This window comes from Callorhinchus milii, unplaced genomic scaffold (genome assembly GCF_018977255.1).
Source record: "Callorhinchus milii isolate IMCB2004 unplaced genomic scaffold, IMCB_Cmil_1.0 Scaffold26, whole genome shotgun sequence".
Classification (NCBI taxonomy): Eukaryota; Metazoa; Chordata; class Chondrichthyes; order Chimaeriformes; family Callorhinchidae; genus Callorhinchus; species Callorhinchus milii.
The window spans coordinates 5,677,297-5,699,904 of record NW_024704767.1 but is presented as its reverse complement, the minus strand read 5'-3'; the positions used below and the strand labels follow the sequence as shown (position 1 = coordinate 5,699,904).

Sequence of the window (22,608 nt, the reverse complement as noted above, 5' to 3'; positions counted from 1 at the left end):
TGCTCTCTTGTCTACCCTGCCACTTGTCTCGCTCCTTTGATCCTGCTGCATACCCCTGCCCACCTCAACCCATCATTGTTGAGTGGACTTTCAGATACTACGCTCACCTTCACTCTCTGGAACTCCTTTCCCAAATCACTCCACCTCTCTGCTTTCAAATTCTTTCTTAAACATAGCCACCTCTGATTTGTACCTTCAGTCACCTCATTCCTACAGCCCAGTTCCATCTATGGCTGTAAACACTTTGAGGTGTAAAGGGTGTTATGTAAGTTCAAGTTACTTTTATATTTTCTCTGTGCATTTTTAGACATTTCACACACAAAATTGCACTCTGTGCACAGGAGGGCATTATATTCAGGTAACTTAGTGTTGCCAGTTAGCCAGTCGATAAATCAAGGAATTCAAAAAAAAAGTGTGTACCTTCAACTTAGTTTCAAAAGACTAAAATCTAAATTTGAAAAAACTTGGATACCTTTTTTTCGAATGAACCTAAAAAAGTTTGTTTTGGGAACAGTTTAGATTAGGACTTGATTTTTATTACTAATTCCCATCAAATATCAATTTATCATCTTGTCATCAAGCAGGCCAGTACAGGGCTGTTGCTGTACATCTGTACAGTTTATCCTTACTAGTTTTTCTGTGCAAAACTTGTCAGCATCTCTATGAAAAAATAAGTGCTGACTTTGAGTTTATGGTTTTGTTTATACAGTAATACATTGGGAGTCTTCCAGCAAGACATCAGCACATTGCTTCCAGGGATCTGACAACACACAGAATTAACACAGCAGTATATTTAAGTAGTGCACAAGTAGCCAAATATTGAACTAATTATTGATAGAATGTTCAATTACAGAGAGGTTCCACTGGCACAGATGTAAACAGTACACTGTCTTGAGTAGTTTGTTAGTAACTGATGCTCCACTTAAAGTTTTCTGAACTGAACATAATGGCAGTGTTTCCATTTCTGTTTCTCCCCCCCGAAGGCCTCAATGTTGAATTATTAAGTTCCTGTACTGGTCTTGTGGGTAAAGGTCTGGTACAGCACAAAGCAATACAGACCGGAAGGTCGCGGGTTCAAATCCCAGTCTATACTCATTTTAATCGATCTCAGCCAGGACAGCAGTTGCACAGGATCTACACTACCAAAAGAACAGACCATTTGACCCAACTTGTCTGTGCTTGGGTTCAAGTTCTGTTCATCGTAATCCCTGTACCCCTCTCTTTCCCTCGTGGATGCCTTGAGCATTCCTCTTAAATGTATCCATGCTTTCTGCTTAAACCGCAGCTTCTGGCAATGAATTCCACATTCTCACCAGCCTTTATATAAAGAAGTTCATTCTAAACACTTAGATCTATTGGTAGATATTATATTTATTCCCTCCCACTTCTCACTTAAAAAGTGAAAATAGTTTATTCAACCCCTTCACAATTGTAAGCGTGTCTTAAATGTTCCCTCTCAATTCTCATCGCTAGGGTAAAAACCCTGTCCAGTCTTTCCTTATGAGCTATATTCTCTTCACTCTGGTAACATCCCAGCAAATCTGTGCTGTCCTTTCTCCATTGCCATAATATCCTTCTCATAATATGATGGCCAGAACTGTACAGTTTTCCAAATGTTGGCACGTTACAATTTTCCTGAGTTGAAGGGTGGGGAGGGAGGAAAGGGAGGCTGAAACTCAGTAAAGGTTCTTCTTCCTGAACACTATTTGCAGATCTCTGCTGGAATGTGGGCCTGAGTGACAAACTTCTGTGGAAGCAAAGGGATAGATTTTTTTTAAGTTATGCAATGTAGCATCATCTAGAAGTCTTAGGGCCAATTGGCGTGGAACAGTCTGGTTTCAAGCATTGGTCTGTATAGCCAATCTATGATCAGGAGAGAAAATCTGGGGTTGATGCTTCAAGTTTATGAAACAGAAATTATTTTCATTGCAAAAATGTGTTTTCTTTTCTAGGATCATCCATTGTACCTGGGTCTATCCAGTATACTACTACCCTCCATTCTTTGGATATTATTTCTTCAATGCAATGCTTTTGGTCTTGCAGCTGCTACATATTTTCTGGGCATACCTCATTCTACAAATGCTATCCAAGTTCCTATTCAACAAAGTAAGTGGTTTGTGTTGTTTTTGGTGAAACCCTTTAACTTGACAGAAAATTGAATTGGTTCCATTTTGCATTTACAAGTCGACAGACTGAGCATACAGACAAGAATACAGTCAGATCCCTAAATATCTATTAATTCCGAATGCAACCAATCTTTTTTATTTAAAAAAAATCAACTTTCCCCTACTTTATAGGAGGAGACTTAATGTGCTGCAAACTTAGCCCCACTGTGGTGTGAGTCATGTACTTGAGGTACTCTTTGTGTGTTTCCTGCAGATAATATTGGCAACCTGACATTACTAAAGGCAGGTGTTGCATTGCTTGGGAAAAGTCAATTTGGGTGACTAATAATTTCGCTGTTTGAAGTGTATAACTTTTCTTCCAAGTAAGTGAAGGGTTCTTATTAATCGCCCTATTGGTTTAAGGCATTAGACCACACACCAAGTAAAAATCATAGTGTTTTTACCTCTGTCAAATCAAGCATGAGGGGCACCCACCCTGTTTACAATTGGATGCACCTGATGGGAGTGTGTAAAACCTTCAAGTCCCAAGACATGACCACCACAAGAGGGTGTTGCAGACTCCACCAATAATCCCAGCAATGCAGTGGTTGTTATAAATGTAACAAGTAACATTTTCAAAGTTTTCAGGCTGATGGCCTCACATTTCTAATAGCAAGGCAGATACAAATGACTTGTTTAACCTCTGAATGTTCATTGAGCAAAGCTTTGTACTTATTTGAGCTCTCCCTTTTCCCACTCAGTAACTTTCTGACACACTCGTGAGAAAATATAATATATAATAAACTTTGCATTTCATATAGTGCTTTATCACGTTGTTGAGGCATCTCAAAGCACTTCACAGAATATACTGTGAAGTGAATTGACTGTATATTTTATGGGTGAAACGTGGCAGCCAATTACACACAGCAGTATCCCACAAACAGTGATGGAATGACGATCCAATTATTATGATTTCATGTTTTTACGGGATTATTACCCCCAGAAAGCAATCTGCCAATTGACTAACAACCAGGTTCCTACTTACTGCTAGGTAAACAGAGGCATGTGGAGTAAGGAAACTTGCCTAAGGTTTTGTCCTGGCGGTAAATGGTGTCCTCTAGCTTGCGAGGCAAGTGCTCCTACCAGTACCCTACAGGACTCCAAAATTATTCAATGAAATACTTGCTCAATAATCTCTTTTTTTAACTTGTAGTTGAGCTGATGTCTCTTGGGTAGCAGTTAACATCTTTGGGGGTGATTCTCTGCTCGACTGTAGATTCATGAACTTTGGAGGAATTCTCGATTGGTTTGTTAATTTACCAACGTTTTCCAGTATGAGCTAGTGTGGGATTTTACTGAGTGCTGAGGTAAGGTTGTATTCAGTTTTCAGAGTGGGAGTTGATGTATTCATAGTCACCAAGTTGCACATCAATGTTGCTGCCAGTACTTTGGATTCTGTAAAGCAATGTAAACAGGATAGGATGTTGGCCTCAGGCTGCAACAGAATTGGTTCCATTTTGTCCCAGTTCTGAACTATCCATACTAATTGCAGCTTAAAGGGGTGCTGTGGTCCCCGTTTAACAGGTCTGGGATGAACTCTGGATCTCAACCATTGGGTTCAAATAACGCAACAGTTGCAATGAAGATGTTTGCGCAGATGCAACAACACTGCACAGTATAAACTGTTGTGATGTGGCTCTTGTGGGAATGTTTTGAGAGATTTAAGCTAAATTCCATTACTTTTCAATGCAGACAGTTGGCAGAGAAATTATGTTATTGTGTCGCCACTTTTGTTTTTGAGATTCTCGGTTTACATGCCTTGGAGGAAAATGAGATCCCAGTCAATTTATGAGGACCAGGCGGTTTTAAACTCAACAATCCAGATGAACCCTATAGTTGCATGCTGAGATTTGAAGGATGTAGTGCATCTGACATGTAGTACATATCTGATTTTATGATTGTCAAATTGATATCATTTGAGCAGCTTGTCTTGCACCGCACCTAGTTCAGATGTGGGCCAGTATAGATAGGTGGTCCGCTTCAAGACACTGTTTTTCCACCATCCTATAACTATAATCTGTCTTATTTTATTGAAGTTGCGAGCAACCTAAGGAATGAAACATTTTGTTCGCAAACAAACTTGAATTGATCCACCAAGAAAATGCAACGCAGTTTAATCAAATCACCGACTGTTACTTGAATTGCCAAGCTTGGATTATTCCATAATGTTACAATCCCACGCTGATAGAGGTGCTCAATATTACTGCTGTTAGAAATGCTTCAGATATTTAATGTTGGGCTGTTCATTGCAGGAATTTGGGAGGTGTTGGAATGGAAACTGACAGATTAGTTGTCTCAACTAGAAAAGGGCTTTTATAAATTACTGCCTGTGAAAGGTCATGGGGCAGAATAGGTGGGGAGGAGCTCCAAATGAGATTGGAAATGTTAATTGGTACAAAGGATGTTGGTTGTCCTAACTTCAATGAAATTTTTTTAGGCTGAACTGTTATGCCAATAGTAGACATGTTTAGCAATCTAATGGACTAAAATCTGGCCAAGGATTGCTGGGATTGTAACAAGCCACAAAATGCGAGTTAGTATTCTGGGGTCAGTTGTTCAATTGAACAAGGAACACTGATTCGATGTCAACTTTAAAATATGTTCAAATCCCACACCTACATAGGAACACCTGCAACAACTTCAGAAATAATTTTGGCTGCAGTGAAATGTAGTGTTTCCTTCTCATCATGTTTGCTTTCTTAACACATGAAGACATAACTACATCTGTCTAATATGTTCATGTGCCTTAATTCTGCACACATGGCACTGACTGATCATTTTACGTCCTGCCACTCTCCCAGGAGGTTTAATCACATTCAAGTAAAAACAAAAAAAAATTTCACGACTTTTTTAGTAGAAATACAGTGAGTTCTACAGAGCAGCGCTTAATTAAGGTACTGAAGCTGTTTCTGCAAACTGTTAGTTGTTTATAACCTTCCCTTTCTGTCTATCTTTTACTCTAGGCTGTGATCCATATAGTATCAGCAACTAACAGCTCCCATTGTTTTTGTGAAAACTTTCTGTAAAGGCATGTTTTGTGTTAAATCTGGTAATTATTATACCAGTGTAAAAATAAATTGGAATCTGGAATATACTATACTCTTTGGCAGTATCAGAGTAAGTTGGTATGTGATTTAGACAGATGTGCAGTTGGTCCATTTCCTCTCGTCTACAGCTGTGTTTCTTTGTCCTCTTCATTCTTATTTAACCTTTTTGTAATACAAATATGCTTAGACTTGTATTCTACATGGAAAAATATTCTGTGAATACAGCTGCATTATTAAGGGAAGATTAGTTTATATAACTACCCACAAACTTGTGTTTCCCTCAATGGTTCCACGCATATCTCTATCCAGAAAATGGATGAACATCAGCTGGACATTTTCAAGTCTCATACCTGTGATAAGCCTTGAATTCTATAGCAAAGGGCATAAGCTTCCCAAAAGTTGGTGCATGGCATAACTTTTATTTTGTGCAACTCTATAATGAAGCATCCTCCACTATAGCCTTGATATCACTCTAGCAGAAAAATAATTTGGTGACAGAATTAACTTTTCACTGTAATCGTTTCATTACATTTCTTTTTAAAAAGTTGCTTTCATAGCAGTAGAGTAATCTGCGCTGGCAATTAAGCAATCGGACTGTCCATCTCCCATCTTCTTTATTGAGCCATTCATGTATATTGTGGTGTCTTACTCTTCTCTACCTGACAAAGACTTTTCTATCTCACCCTTTAGCTACTGATGTACTATGCCCCCAAAATTTCTTCTCTTTTGGCTGCTGGTTGATCTTTGAGTTTGAGTTTCTACTGTTTCCATTTTATTTCTAGCAACATCTTTACATCAACTCAAAACCTTCAGTGAATGACCTGTCGCTCCTTGGTTCATTTCCAGATTTTGGTGCTGTGCCTTATTTATTAGTTCAGTTACTTTCTCAAATGGCTTTGGTAGGTTTGTGAGGCATGACCGATTTTTACTTCTAAATCACATCGATTGCTCCTTCATCTGTGCTCTCTGAATAACTACATCTTATACAATGTACTTAAACATTGCCACTGCAGATGTTAGTCTAATACGTCTCCAATTTTCAAAATTCCTCTTCAGCCTTTTTTTTAATGCCAAGATGGCATTTTCTCATGTCCATGAGTATTGCTCCAATGTTTTTTTGGGTTCTGCTTCCCATTCAGTACTCTCTAGAGCTCTTCTTATAACTCGTAACTCCAATGTTAACATTCCTAAAGGCGTACACATTGCATTGTTTGTAACTTTTATTCCCAATACTCCTCGTGTCGGAATAAAAACATTTCAGTTTATGCTTCAACACGTTTATTTTCTTATATACTCTGCTGTTTCCTTGCGCTCTTGATTGTCCACAGGCCTTGACTCATTTATTCCTCTAATAAAGCTATGCGCTTTGTTTTTATCCTAACAGTGCCATAACCATATTGGCTTTGTTTTCAGCTGCAGCAATGTCGTATTCTGAGCAGTTGGTTGGTTATTTCATGCACAATTGCAGGAAAAAAGTGATTCTTGATGCATCACTGACTTGCAAAAATCCAAGAAAAATTTAAACCAGCTTTTGAACTGTTTCCATTTTAATTTGGGTGAATATTCATCAGAACTTTCCTTATCTTTAAGCATCAAAACTCATTCTAATTGAAACGAAAAATGGCAACTTGTCTATTTTGGAGCAATTTGTTTTTCACTAATGCCTTGTATTGAAACAAAATAATGCAGTGAATTTTTAATTCAGTGGTGGCAAACAATAAAAGTGGGTTTGACAGTTGTTTTGAGCGGCTGAATGTACGGTTAGAATTCTCATGTTGGGGTATTTGCACTTTTGCAAATGTTAATGTTCATCCATGTATTTAAGAGATCAGAAGTTGAATTCAATACAAATCTAACAATATAGAGTGAAAATAATACTTCAGATAGGGAAATATGTTTTCATCTCAAATGCCTAATCTCACAACTATACCTGCATAGAAACTTGAAGAGTTCACTTTGGCCAGTTACCAAATCTCAACTTTTAAGCTTCATTCATACAATGCAGCAGCACAGAGTACCTGCTATGTCGATAACATTTCAATTAGAGCAGCTCATGAGGTGAGTGAATGGGCTAATGATGTGCATTAATATTTAACCCATGGTACAATTTGTGCAATTGGCTTAGGCTCATTTTACTTCAGTAGATTTATGTGAGATGTGAATGGATCAGATGTGGCACATATTTCTACTACATTAGGCCTATACTTCAATGGAAACTTGTGCAAGATTTTCTTACACTTAGGAATTTGTAATATGTAATTGTGTTTAAACTTTTGGTTTTTTTTCCTCTTTCTAAGAGGAGATTGATTTTTTTATTGATTTCATTTTTTTACCATTCCACATTGTTTTGAATCCAGTACAGTCACTATTTAATGATTTATTAATTTTTATGAAATGAAAGGTATAGCGTTTTAGTAGGATCAAGTTTTGCTGTGTACAAGACTTCAACTTTCCCTGGTGTACAAAAACACATATTGAAACTATATAGAGAACATGGCAAGGCTTTTTATATTAATATCTGGTACTGTATATTTGATTAATGGGCCAGATTGCTTCTTGAATATTTAATTATTTTTTCTTTGGACAACTGAGAATCTGACGTGCACCAAGACCCCAAATGATGCTTCTATCACGTTGATATTTACATGATACCGAGGGTACCCAGTCCCTGTGAAATCATACTTGGTATGAGTTTGTACGTTCAGTAGAGAAGACTCGAGGGGGAAAAAATGATTGAAGATGGTGATAGGGATGAAATCAATGTGAATTACACTTTATCTTTTGTTCAGATTGTTGTTGGCTGGGTTTTCATTCTTATATTTTAAATTGTGAAATGTTTCATGCAGGTGAAAATGCTTTTTATGAATTGCAATGAAGTTTCTCTTGGCTTGACCTTTGTGTCCAAGGTGGCTAATATTGACTTAACTAACGTGTTTTATACTTGTTAACTTTGTTCTGTGGTGAGAGCTGAGCCAAAGCCCCTGGCAGGTATTTTAAGAAATACCATTCCTTTGCAAATCAGACTAATCTTATTGTCAGATGTTCTTTTAATGTGTGCAGGATTGGTCTGCGTGCATACGTTGAAAGCAAAAATTCTCCGAATGGAAACTCATTCCATGTTTTCAGTAGGCTTAATTGAGCACGAATGTTCATGTTAGTTTCAAAGCCATATTAACCTGTGAAGATTTTTAAAAAAAGACGTAGGAAAAAAAGTGCCAACACTTTTCAAAGAGGTGGAAAATTTTCATAACCAGTCTGATTTACAACCTTTTGCCATGAATAAAGTTTACTGACTTCAGGGGATAGTTCTTGACTGTCCATCTTTAATTGTCTCCTTGCTTACTGCGATTTAAGATGAGTCATTTCACAAAGGAAGAAATCTAGCAAACCTGTACTACAAAAGTACTATTCAGGGGGGAAAAAACAGATTAATGTAGTACATGAACAATCCCAGATAAATCTAAGGAGGCTAACAATTGGGAAAATTTAAATCAAATGCAGAAAGGTCAAAACCATAGGATAGGTTAATCTGCCATGCCATCCTTTTGTTGTTCCTTTGCCAATTGCCAGTCAATTTGTTTCAATGATGACTGTGGAATGTACTGGAATTCCTTGTTATTTGGATGTGTTTCACTGTTTGAAAATCAAGTTTTTGGGGTTCTATGATGTTCAGCCAAAGAACCTGTGCACAACTTTCAAGTCCCTATTGTTTTAGGTTAGAGGACATTAGTCGCTCTAAGTGGCAGTTTACTGAATTAAATCCAATTGTGCACTGTATAATGGCGACTGTGCATAGGAACTATGTGTGTTTAAAAATTTGTTACACAGCTGTAATTTAGTTACATTAAATGTTACCAGTTTGAGGTATGGAATTTGATTTAATTTTTACAACTTTCACGTACTAGGTGAATCTTTTACGTGGAACGTGTTGTATCATGCAAGTTGTTAATTGGTTGGTTTTAGGGAAAATGACTACTGCATTTAATCGGGCACCCAAAGGACTAGTTTTGTTGTAAAGAGAAAAGCAGTTTAGACATGTACTGAGTAAATGATGCATACAGTTCAGTAGTACAATGGATGGATGTAACGTACTTTTGGGTTGGAGATTACCCAGTTCTTCCAATAAGCTTCACAAAGGTTTAGTTTCACTCTTGAGAGCAATAGAGGAACAGAGTCCATGGATGATGTAATGCAGTTAGCCAGGATTTACACTTAGCTAAGCTAATGTGAGTGCCAGAACAGCAGTGATGTTATTCACTTTTTAAAGAGTCATTGTGCTACTGTAAGCACAGTCCATTACAGTGTTCTGCAGTGGTAGGAAAATGTCAACCGCAGCAATGGATGTTCTGCTCGGGCCTTGGCTCCTTCTGTTCTATTCTAGCCAGACTTCAGTGACTTCTTAATTTTTTTCCCCAGAAATGTAGTTATGTGAATAACTTTAAAATAATGCCTAACACTGTCTGGTTTGAGAGTTCAATATGTGAGCAGTATTTTGCCAATTTCCAATAATCTCTCAAAGAGGCTGTAATATATTGGTCTTATGAGTTTTATGTGTGTAATTTTCCTCCAAAACCTAATGTGTAGAAAAGAGTTTTGTTACTCCTTCGGATCGGTGGGCAAGTACAGTCTAGGTCAACAGGCTATTTGAATATGAGGCGCCCATTTCCACACATGTATATGTGTGTCCACACAAACTCATTACCAGAGGTGTTTACTGGTTGATGATTAAGACTGGAAATTGCAGGTACCAAGAAACTCAGTAATTCAACCAAATAAGGCATTTGCGAGGAACTGAAGCCTTGGAGTGGGAAGCATTGCTGAGATGCATCCAAAAGTGAAACAGCCCAGTGTTGCTCCAAGGGGCTGAGTTAATCTGGACCCTTTTCATCATGTTCATTACCAGGGAAATTCTAATACTGTAGTAAATAAAAGTGAGTGACCTAAGGTTAGACATTAAGAAGACCTGCTTTTATGTCTACTTTGGTCCTGCAGTTACTGCTTTTGTATCGTGTACCCTCACTGTTTCGTTTTATTGTAAATTCATGAGGTTTGTATTGATGGATTATGTTAATTCAGGAATTTCATTCATACAATTTGTAATCTGCCTTTATGGGCATTTAAATTGTTTTTCTTTATTGCTGTTTTGATCTGTTTTGGAATGTTCTGCTGTAATCCTCAAGCATTTCATATGTTTAATCTGCCATTTTTAAAAAAAAGGAAAGCAATAAAGAGTTTAATCAAAAGACAAATACCAACCTTGGCACAGTCTTCTATCCCTGAGAGGGAGGGCTTTACAATTGAGCAGCTTGCAGGTCCAGATTCTGTGGTTGCTTTGAATCTGCTAATTGTGATGAGCTTTGTTCGTTCTCTTCCTGTCCCAAAACAATGTTCCGCAGAAACTATCGCCTGACTTCATGCACAGCACATCTCTAGACTGATTAACAATGGGTGTGTTTGCCCACAATACACCAGTCACATCACTTTACATTATGTACTGTGAAGCACTTTGATAAGGCACCCTATCAAATGTTATGAGCGTGCAAGGGGCTATAAATATGAACACAGCTGGAGAATATTGTAGATCTCCTCCTCACCTCCCTAACACTGCCTCTTAGTGTCGCACATTTGTACTGAGAAACTTATAGCCATTGCAACTGAATTATTAACTTATTTAAAATGTGCAGAGTCTTTTATATGTTTTTACTGCCAGCACTTTGATGTGTTGCAAATGGTTACTTGTTCACTGTGCACACCCTTGTGTAATTTTTTCCTCCTGGACTGATGCTGTGCATGCTCTGAATATGTTCATTTTACCACCAAGAGGGGTGACTTAGGCACCGACTGGCTGATGTTGGCAAGTCTGTCCCACATGCATAAAGAGCATCACCATTGCCTCACTGAAGCAGAGCTTGTGATATGGTTACCATGGAGATTGCTGCTATTCAAACCATCTTACTATATATTCAACCAACTTACTATACCTTTTTTTAAAAAAGCACATATCAACTAAATTAGAAATTAAAATCTCTACTTATCAAACCTTTTATAAAGTTGGCAATATTAGCTGTCCTGGGAGTTATGCTCATGATGTGATCAGTATTTTGATTCCTGGCTAAAACATTAGTCACCTGTTCTACAATATATGTTAAGGTTCAGTTAACATTCTGGATGCCTTTATTTGTCACGAGAACGGACGGGAATTGTTCAGAAGACCAGCCACTTCAGGAATTAAATGTGTTAAATGTTTTTTGGGTGGGTTTGCAATGGAAAAGAAACTGAGAAGTAAATCCACTACATCTTGTGTGGAATTCAGAAGCTTGTTAATTATTTTTACAAAGATGAACAATGGGATTTCAGTGACTGAACATCTCTGAACACACTCAAATGGTGTGAGTAATTGGTGTGAGCTGAAATCCTGAGCTTGGACTAAACTGATGGGTTTAATGAAGGAAGGGCTACTGTGGGCTTCAAAGGACATTTAATACTGAAAGACAAAGATTAAGAAACACCTGTTCCTGTTTTTAAAAAGTCCAGTTCAAAGAAAGTTTGTTTGGCTATTCACTTAGAAATGTTTCATTTCAGATATCTGAAGTTAGTATTCATTCATCAGATGTATATACAATATTCATGCTTTGATTTTCTATTACTGAACAAAGCCTGTGTGTTACAAAGGATGGCTATAATTGTGTCATACAGGAAACTTAGAATGAATGATTCGATAAGCCCCAGGGGGCTAAAACTAATTAATTAAGCATGAAGCAATAGGCTTATGCTTTAATTGGCTCCATCTACTAACGCATAACCTTATTGAAATAATAGTCATGAATTCTATTTTGCACTAAATCATGTGATAATGTTAATGCGTTCGAAGAAGGTAGGATTAGTACCAACTTCCCAACCATTCATGATGCATTTTTGGTTAATTAAGCAACTCTAGGACCTGATGGTGATGACTGTAAAAGCAGTATTTTGGGGTCTACATTTTTTTTGAATGGTTGGTTGTAATCCTCACTTCTTGATTCTACCTAAATAATTAGCAGGATTATTAGAGGCCTCTGCTACTGAGAACATCCCATGAGATAAGGGGAAGAAAATCTAGCTATCATAAAGCTGTTGTACGAAGATCACATTTTGGAGATGTGCCAATGTTACCATCTTGGCAGTCTTCTCCTCTGGCATTAGTTCTGAGGATCTTATCTAACTACTTTGTCTGTAAACAAAGATCTTTGGCTTTCAAATTCTCCAAGCTTTTTTTAAATGCGTATTTCTAACTAGATCAAAAATGTACTTGTTTGCTGTATGCATGTACATTATCAGCGGTTTGATTCCAAAGTGAAATGCATGCCATCATTTTGGAGACCTTCCCAGTCATTATTTGGTTTCAAAATATATTGTATGTTTCTACATTATTTGGAGTTTGACTGCTCTTAATGGACAATCCATCACTGAAATTTCGTTCAGTTCTTTTGACTTGGTGAAAAATGGTGCATATCAGGAGTTCAGCCTTAATAGCTTAATAACAATTGAGTAAAGAGGAACTGGCTCTTAAGAATAACTTTTTACTTACCTATCCAATAACCAGTTCAGTAATTATCTGCCTGCGGTCTGGAACCAAAGCACATTTTCAGTTGTTACCTTTTTAGCTGTCTTGTAATTGTGCTGTCTAGCGTTAGACTTGCCAACAAGTGGAACAGCCCATCAACATCCACCTCGTTGAAACTTTTCAAAATTTGAAATGCCTTTCTATATTTAACAAAACAGAATTGCTAACCTTGCATCACAAATATTAACTTTCTTTCAGCTGGATGGAGATGACAGGAGTGATCAAGAAGAGTGTGATATGAGTGATGATGAAGATGAAAGCCTAAACAATGGTGCTGGATCGAATAGTCATCCTCTTAAGAACCGTCAGCATGATCACATAAACTGAGAACACATCCTTCCACAGATTCTTGTTGCATCAATAAGAAAGTCCAATGAGATCTGAGAACAATACTTGTGAACTGAAGTATTCAAGAAAAAAGTTATGTTTAATGTACTTATTAGGCCTGCAGGAGTGCTGTTGGTATGTAATCCGTAATAGTTAGTGACCACGTTGCATCTTAGCCAAGATACTGCATTAATTTAGGGAAACATTGTAAATCTGCTGATCAGTAAATATTTGCCCAATGAAGCACACATTTGTTTTACTATAAATATGTCCTCCAATTGGTCTGGTCTGATTCAACATACCTTCCAATATATTTGCTGTAATTGTACAGTTCCTATGTCAACTTCATTTGTATTGAGTTGAATCACTGCAAATCGTGTCGTAGGAGTTTGGTAAAATTTCTGTAGATCCAGTATCATGTGAATCTGCTCTAAGGACTATTGATACATAATGGGCCAATCGTTCCTCCCAATTGCATTGTTATGAACAAGATTGCAAAAAAAAGTTTTAAAATTCAACCCTTGATGCAATTGAATCCTAGATCAACACTAAACTCCTAAATTCTTCCTGCTGACTTTCTCCCCCTGAAATGCAAAGCTCTAGCACAACAAGAGCTAAAACACCAGCCAGTTTTGGTTATATTCGCACAGTGCTAGGTTTACACAATCTCGTCACAGTGGTATTCTCATTAACCTTTCTTCTGCTCTATAAGAATTGATCTTAAGAATGCTTTGCTGTTTTCCATTGTTATTCTGGTCTCGGCTCAGTTCTTGACTGTACAAATCTTAAGGCTCAATGCATTTTAGATCCAAAATCTTGCATCAGTACATTTCCACTCTTCAGACAGGTTAAGGTATTTGAAACATTCAATAGATGGAAGCCATCCCTACACAGTTAGTGGGAAAGCTGTTTAATTAGCTGAGTGGGTCAGACGCAACAATATGAAACAGTAAGCTTATTACTCTCAATAGTGCTTCAGTTTTTATTGTATTCAGAACTTTTTGGGTAGTATTTAGAAAGCTATAATCTTACAGACAAAACAAATCATGCTGAGATGAAGTAAAAAATATACCAAAAATTGAAGTTCCTTCCCTGTAAATGTAACATATAATTGAATAGGAAATGTACTGGTTGTTCTACGGTAGTAATTGAATTTGACAGACAGACTTGCACTTCAGTCAAGTTTGGTTACAACCTACTTCTGTGCCTCCATTAATGTTTAATTCCGCTTTGTTAGTAACCTGTGGATGTCAGTGTTGAACGGTGGCGATTAGCATAGGATTGTGAGCTAATGAATTCCAAAGTAGAATGATGGCCCCTTGACTGTAATGCCACCTTTGTGTAATCAAGAACCCCTTTGTACTGATTAAATGGGGACTTAATAGAGCTTGCAGCCCAATATCAAACTAAGTTGAATTGCAACTGGAACCTTGCCATTTGCATTGTTCTTGCATTTTGGTAGGTTACTGCATTCTTTTAAACAAAGTAACCAAAGTAATCAGAATCCAAACGTGTCTTGCAAAAGAACTATTTTTGCTACTTTTCCTTTATTTATGCATTAAGCAGGTTTGGGATAACGATGATGTATCTTAAGGTTTCTGTTCTGCTTTACAAATGTGAAAATAAAATCTTGTAACAATAACAGTAATGACCTCATTATTTACTATGTCTATGTCAGCCTGGTTCAGTGGTAGCACTCTCACCACTGAAGGTTGTGGGTTCAAGTCCACATTATACCATACGAAATGCAAGGATTACTACTTAATCATGTTACAATGTCAAAAATATGAATTTAACATTCTCTGTGTCAGGCTGGCTCAGTGGTAGCACTCTCACCTCGGAGACAGAAAGTTGCTCGACGGTGCTCGAAACTGGAATCTCTGGCTAACTTTGTTCCAGATTCATTATCAATCCTTGACTGACTAGTGAATTCAGCACAAATTTGGATCAAGTTTTCGATACCCCTTGTCTATGTTGGCTCAGTTGCGTACTTTAAAAACATACTGGGGATCTGTTTTTATTGTTCATTTGTTTTAATGTAGCGACTTGAATATGCACCTAACCTGCAGGGTTCAGGGTTAGTATAAAATCACTTGCAGTTGAATTGGAGAATCAGAGGCTTTCCATTTGTTTTAATTCAGATATGTGAATGCAAAGCGAAAGAATGATGACTAAAATTGCACTGTGCATGTCTGCCCAGTGATTTTGATTCTTTGATTCTTCCTTGTAATTTTGCTAAATTGCATCCTTCAAAATGAAAAGCAACTTCAACCAAATGCTCATTTTAATGATACTTTTTAGTAAAATGTATAAAATAGCTTGAGCTGGAAACAAGAAAGCACTAAAAAGAATTGTAAAACTATTGGCTGCATATCAGTAACTTGTTTATGAAAACTTACATGATTGTGAAATATTCCAGTTAAATAGGTTAACATGAGAAGAAATTGTGAACTTAAATGTGAATGTGGTTCCATGATATAGATTCAAATCATGAATGTAAATTCTGCCAAGGTAGTAACCCATGTGATTGTTTACATACATTTGTATCCGTCCAGAAAATATGATGAAACCATCATGTCTATTCCCTTATCTACTTCACAACTGTCATTTCAGTCATTTAGGTATAACACATAATTCTTGCACTTGATCTTGCTCCTTTCACATTGGGAGGATATCTCAAAACTCTTCACGTGATTCACATAGGGACTGTATTCTGTGGGCAAAATGCTAAGTAGTGGCTTGTTACTATCCCTGTGGATTGCTGAATCTGGAACATGAGTTTCTAATGTGCATAGTTTGCACCAAATTTTTGAAGCCAACAATCACATTGTTTGGCCTCAGAATTTGTTTGGCATAAACCACAACTTAAATGAACCAAGATTTATTGAAGGAAATGCTAATTAATGGGAAGTAATGCACAGCTTGCAATACAACCCCAAAAAGGCCACATTTTAATGTTATTTGGATGCTGCTTGATCCATTGAACAATGGAGCTGAGCCCCACAGGGTTACATTGACTGGAGTGCCTGAGCACAATTCTGGTTCTGATTTCAATCCTCAGTAACTATTCCCATTAACTGTAGCACACCTTCAACTTGAAGTACATATTGATTCAATTCATTCATACCACTAACATTTCTGGTCACATTCCTGATGGTGTGGGCAAAGTCCAGATATCATGACTAGAATCAAGATCCTGGTCTTCTGCTACTCTTTGTCTTGCATGTATATCTATATCTTAATATATATTTAAGTATATTTAATATTTTGTGAATGTTTCGTAATAAAATCCTCCTGCTAAGCTTATATCATAGTCTGTAAATTGAAGTCCACTGAATAGTACAAGTACGGAAAATAGACCATATTGTTTCAACTGAAACCAGAATGTCCATTGCATTGTAATAAAAAGTCCACTAGGTGGCTTCAACACTTATACTGTTGATTATTTGGCAGTAAATAACCCTGCTGTTGGTCTATCAAATCTCTAATTAAAAGTGTATAAGTACTGATGCAAGCGAAAATTTTACTCAATGTATGTGGATGATTTGATGTCTGGTTAAATAGCCTATTTCAGTACTGCAAATTTTTTATGATTCTACAATATACTTCAATGCATATCTGTTTTCACAAGCACTCGAAAGTGTCAATGTGATTGCAATAGAATCTAATCGAAGCAATGACCTACAATGTATATTAATAAAGCAAATATTACCCTGAAAATGTCTACATTGCAATATTGATATCCAGAGCGGATATATATCAAAGATTGCATACTCCAAAATTCACAGTCTGTTAATTGTAGCATTCCATAACGTAGACATTGACTGTTTTTAAGACTTGCACCGAGCTTTTGTGGAATGACATGCAAGTTGAATGGAACACATAATCTTTCCCATTGGAGTTTGAAATTCACAGAGTTCTCAATGCCCTCATGTTTCACAAAAGACTCCCAGCCATGAGGTAATGTCATTTCACAGACTCATCTTACCACATAAGATATAGTATTACCATTCCCCAAACATTCAAGAACAAATGACATAATTGTGGTTATAACGCTTAAAGCATGTTTCTCATGAATGGATTATCTGGTGTGGTTCTGTTTTTACATTTACATGGGTCATTGGGGGGCAACCACGAGTTCTATTTGCTATTTAACTACAGTTTCGTGAGATGGAAATTGCAAGATTCACAAAAGGATTTGTAAATGGGGAATTCTGCACATTACCAGATAATGTGTCTCAGAAACCTTTAAGCCTTGGGATTGTGGCCTCAGATCCTGGTGGGAGTCGAGTTCCAGATTCCATATTTACAAATGCTTTTACAAATCTCACAAGTTTGATCTCCAGTGTCTTCTAAGTGACATTTCTTGTAAATGACATAGTGGTAAATAATAATATAATAATTCTTGCATTTGATATAGAGCCTTATCATGTCTTCGAGACGTCTCAAAGCGCTTCACAGAATATACTGTAAAGTGAATTGACTGTATTTTGTGGGCGAAACGAGGCAGCCAATTGTGCACAGCAGTATCCCACAAACAACAACAACAACAACAAGATTCCATTTATAGAGCGCCTTTCATGTCGGGAGGACGTCCAAGGCGCTGGACAGTTGGGTCAGCACTTCAAAGTGACCAATTTATTATTTTTTGAAAACCTATTAATAAGACGGCTCAGTACATCACACCACTGGGATAAAACGATATAGGACAATTGTGACAACTCTCGTCCAAATGACCTAAACGTACAGACATTATGATTGTTGGATTGGTGGAAAACTGAAAGCTAAGGATGGGAACCTTTTGCTAAATGAATGGCAGTAGAATAAGCAACTGGTTTGTTTAGCTGAACAATCATGCAGTCTGTGTTAACATGAATGTGTGAGTGCAAGTAGTACTAATAATGCTGAGGCTCAGAGCAGCGTGCCCATCCTGTCAACAATTTTGCTGGAAGTACTGAGGGTATGGCCATAGAATTACATCATTTATGGTGGAACAAATTGTACATGGTCTGTGTTGGCACTGAGCAAATGTTCTTTTCTCATTCTGAGCTTTTCATATTCCTACTGCATTGAAAACACTGGCATTTACTGCTGTGAATGGCATTTACAGCCTCCATCTTTCACCTTTATTGTTCCATAAGCGTCCAGAATCTGGTAATAACCCCATAGAGAGGTAAAAAATGTGTCCAGTGTTCCTGATCTTTTCTTTTCTTCAGAATTCTCCATAAATTTACAATTACTGAAGTTACTCTTGCCATTTCAAAGACGTTGAACAGATGATCAGTTTAAAAATATTTTCAAATACTAGTTACACATTGTCACTTTTTAAAGTAAACGTGTTTTCATAGTGTTCACAGTTTTAAATGTATCTTATGATGTTTTCAATTCATGAGGCAATATTTAGGCTTTATAACAATAATATAGCAAATAATCTCATGCAAATTATTCTTTCACTCCAGTTTGTGTTTGATGTATGTCCACATATTAAAAATAATCACATCCTCTGCAATTTATTTTGCAAATTGTGGATCACAACATGCAAATAGTTGTATATACTGTAGTAAAGAGATACAATTTTACCAACCCTAAGTCTAGGCTTTCACCCCCATTTTAAAAAACTCTGTCTATACACTTAGAACAAAGATGCAGTTATATATAACTACTAGCTGCCCAATGTGAATCCCTTGGTAGCTTTTAAGGTTAGCAGTATTTGTTAAAAATATTTTTTTCAGTATCTTAGAGATATGCCACAGTGAGACGTTCAGCCATTTAATTGGATATTGTTGGATTTCTTCCAAGAACTAAGAGACTGATTCATTCCAAGTGTCGCTCGGATGGAAGATTGGGTTTAGTGGCATGTGAAGTAAGAAGGAAACCCAGAGACACAATGAAGCCTTGGGTTTGACAGTAACTATACTTAAAGATGAACTGACAACAGTCTACATAGTACAAGCCCTGTTATTGGTATGTCAAACAATTCAATTATTCTCTTGCCCTTTGGTAGACCTGTTTTGTATGTTCTTCCGAAGTAAGCACGTACAAAACACACTTAAATCAAACATTTGAGCTCCCTGGGTTACTGGTGTTGAAAGAAATGTTTGTTAGTTTTGTCACTGAATTCTAGTTTGTAATAGACGGAAGAGCATAGTGGCGTCAAAACTAACAAAGCGAAAACATTCCAAATGAAAACCTAATAATAGGTTGTCAGTCGATTGGCGGATCAATTTCTGGGGGTAATAATCCCTCCCCCCCAAAATAATAATAATTTGGTCACTCAATCCATGACTGTGATTTGTTGGACACTGCTGTGCATAATTGGCTGCCGTGATTTGCCCACAAAATACACAGTCATTCCACTTTGCAGTGTATTTTGATACATCTCAACGATGTGATAAGGCACAATCTAAAATACAAGGATCATTATTATTGTTAATTGATGTGCGGTTAGAATTCTGTAATCATGCTTTTGTTTTACTCTCTGAACGCAGAGTACATCCATACAAGGCCCACTTTTGGCAGCAAAATGGTAAGTAATGTGTTTCCAAAGCCTCACCCTCCAACATCATCTACAAATATAACTATAATAATCCTCGCATTTTGATATAGCGCCTTATCACGTCTTTGAGACATTTCAAAACACTTCACAGAATATACCGTAAAGTAAATTGACTGTATATTTTGTGGGCGAAACTACCTTGCACTGAGTCGATGAATTGAGCTTATTAACTGGAGGGGGTCTTTGCCTCCGACAATATTCCTTCTTCAATTTTTTTTGGAAAAAGGAAAGTTAGAATATATTTGCTCAGAAATTATTAATAGCAATGAAAACAAAAACATTAATGTTCTTATCTCGCTCCAACTTCAATGGACTTGTTTCAAGAAAAGTTGGAGTCAGACAACCAAGTCCGTTTTATGCTGTTGACTTTAAATTCTGAGAATATTATTCTTGGATTTTAGAGCAACCCTAAATAGACTTTTTTTTAATTTTATCAGTTCCTCAGCCACAAGTGTGTTTGGTTTAGTTTGTATTTTTACCGTGTTGTTAGGTCGGATCTTTCAGAATGCTCTATCACAGTGAAGTCTATGGTACCCTACTACTGCCTAGAATGCATCTGCTATTTGTAGGTGACATTCCTTGTCATTGCTATCATAAAGGACTTTAACAACCCCAGTTGAAAGTCAATATATATGATATTCATTACCCCATCCATATCTGTTGTTTTCATTACATTCTCAAAAATTTCTATTACGTTTAGTAGATATGACCTGCCTTTCTTGACCTTGAATTTTTATAATTTAAAAGAAATGTTTCCAAACATGATTTTTTTTGAAGAATTCGAAGTAAGCAGACACTTCTTGTAACAAATAAGAATAAATCTGGCTCACAGCTACTAGCCAAGCATTTTCATAGTTTAAATTAAAGTGCAAATGATTTCAATGGGCTAGGTTGAGGTTTACAGTAAAGTTTTATAAGTGCCCCAAGGGAAAGATAATCTGAACAGATGTATTAGCATTTCTTCAGGGAAATTTTTACAAGTTTCCAAATGCCCTGTAACTTTCAATATTTCAGCTGTAAGAATTTGCGTTCCAACAGAGATTAATGTTCTTTTCTGAAGGCAGCTCTCATAAGCTATACACTAGCAGATGCTATTCTCCTGACTACCACTAGAGAGTGTAGTGGGGGTAGAAGGGACAAGACTAAACTTTCTAGGAAAATACTACTATAAAGTGTGGGGAAATATAACTCAATCCTCTATGGCGGTCTTTGTAGTCCATTTCCTGAGCCAGGCGGGCACTGCTGATGACAGACAACCAGCCTGGCTCATCGGCAGGACTTCAAGGGGCAGACCAGTCACTGGCATCAGAGTTCTTTCCACTTGGTTCCTGCCAAACATGTAAGCTGAAGTCCTAACGTCTGGTGTGATCCCAGTTGGACAAGCAGTGGAAAGCTTGCCGGACAGTGCATTCAATGGCAAACTATGCTGAAACGCACAAACTGGGGTCCCAAAGCTTTGGCTCTTGGAAATCAGCACCTTTTATTCTCTGAATTAAGTAAGTAGGATGCATCTCTTTGGGGAGAATGTGTGCATTCCATTTCCAGACTTGGAAATTTCTTTATGTAGATGGTATATATGGGACTCTGTCTGGTTTGGATACTTATAAGCACAGTGATGGGTTTTCATGTGTGTCAGACATTTTTTGATTGAAGAGAAACATGCTCAACATATGTTCTAACTGATTATTTTAAGACCCTACAAGTATAATTGCTACTTAATGACTTACTTAGTCGTGTCTAAGTGCATCCTAAAGATTTTTCTAATATTGTATCTAGTTATAAATGAACTTGAATCTCTCACTTCAGTAACATGCATGGTTAATGTTTGCTTTGACTGAGACTGATTTATGTTCTCAGGTTTTAATACAGTTGTTGAACTCCTGTGATAATGGGTCAGTGCTAAATTCCATTAGCTCTGATATTTCACTCATGCAACAGCTGTCAATTATCTACTTCCACTGATGCACTACATCTTCAGATTCAAGAACTCAAGAGACATCATGTGCCTTGCATTGATGGAAAGGCAACTTAATCAGCTTGCCCCTGACAGTATTGGCAGTGGTTTCTGTTACCTGGAAATACTCCAAAATGTGGCTGCAGTATGCCAGCGATATCATTGTGTCATCACTGTGCCAAAACTGACAATATGTCCCTTCTGGTTCATTTCAATAAACCTCTTTAAATACTTTCATTAGGTATTCAGCAGTTGGTTCCTTTTGTGGAATCCAGAGAATACACAAAGCAAAAATAAAAATGAAATCATAAGGTTGGGAACTTAACATGCAATTCCTTTTCCATTAAAATATGTGGAAAAATTCTGTTTATATCATGCAATGAGTTTTCCAGACAGTCTGATTTACTGACGTATTGCAAGAACAAGTTCATTGAAAACTTGTCTGGAACATATACGTGTTTGCAGGTCTGCTCTCAAGGTGTGGGATGACAGTACTGTATATTGTTTTTGCACCTGGTGATTAAATCAAGGATTCAAGGTCTACCTTTGCCTCTGGATTCCATCCTTTCCCTCTCTGCCCCCAATGCAACCTTTTTGTATTTCTATTTGATCAATGTTACAGTCAAACCTGTTCTAGCAACCACCTCCTGTTAACAACCACCCTGGAATAGCCTGAGTAGATTTTCCATAATAAAGCAGGTCTATTCAGCAACCACCCGTCTAATGCAACTGGTGGCCATTCTTTGTTAGTCCTTTTACACTCTGTGCCTTTGTGCTGGCACCCTTTTCAAGGCCAAGCTTTTTGAGATACACAGTCAGATAATAGCAAGCGCCACCCAAAACTGATTATGGACTTGTTCAGCAAACAGTAAAGACTTGTGATGGTAATTTTATTTGTAATTAAATTTATCTTTAATGTATTTATTAATTTATTAAAGTTTATATGTGCACTGTAT

The 22,608-nt window shown here is 37.1% G+C and overlaps 1 protein-coding gene across 2 annotated transcripts in view; it reads left to right on the top strand.

Annotated features, from left to right (window-relative positions):
* Positions 1 to 14,770, top strand: part of cers3a (ceramide synthase 3a) — a 30,546-nt gene extending 15,776 nt beyond the window's left edge. For both annotated transcript variants that reach the window (XM_007907300.2, XM_007907292.2), the window contains 2 exons: positions 1,953 to 2,106; positions 13,014 to 14,770. In XM_007907300.2, the coding sequence (XP_007905491.1) occupies positions 1,953 to 2,106; positions 13,014 to 13,142 (283 nt within the window). In that variant the 3' untranslated portion in view covers positions 13,143 to 14,770. The remainder of the gene's footprint in view (positions 1 to 1,952; positions 2,107 to 13,013) is intronic.
* Positions 14,771 to 22,608: the final 7,838 nt, after the last annotated feature.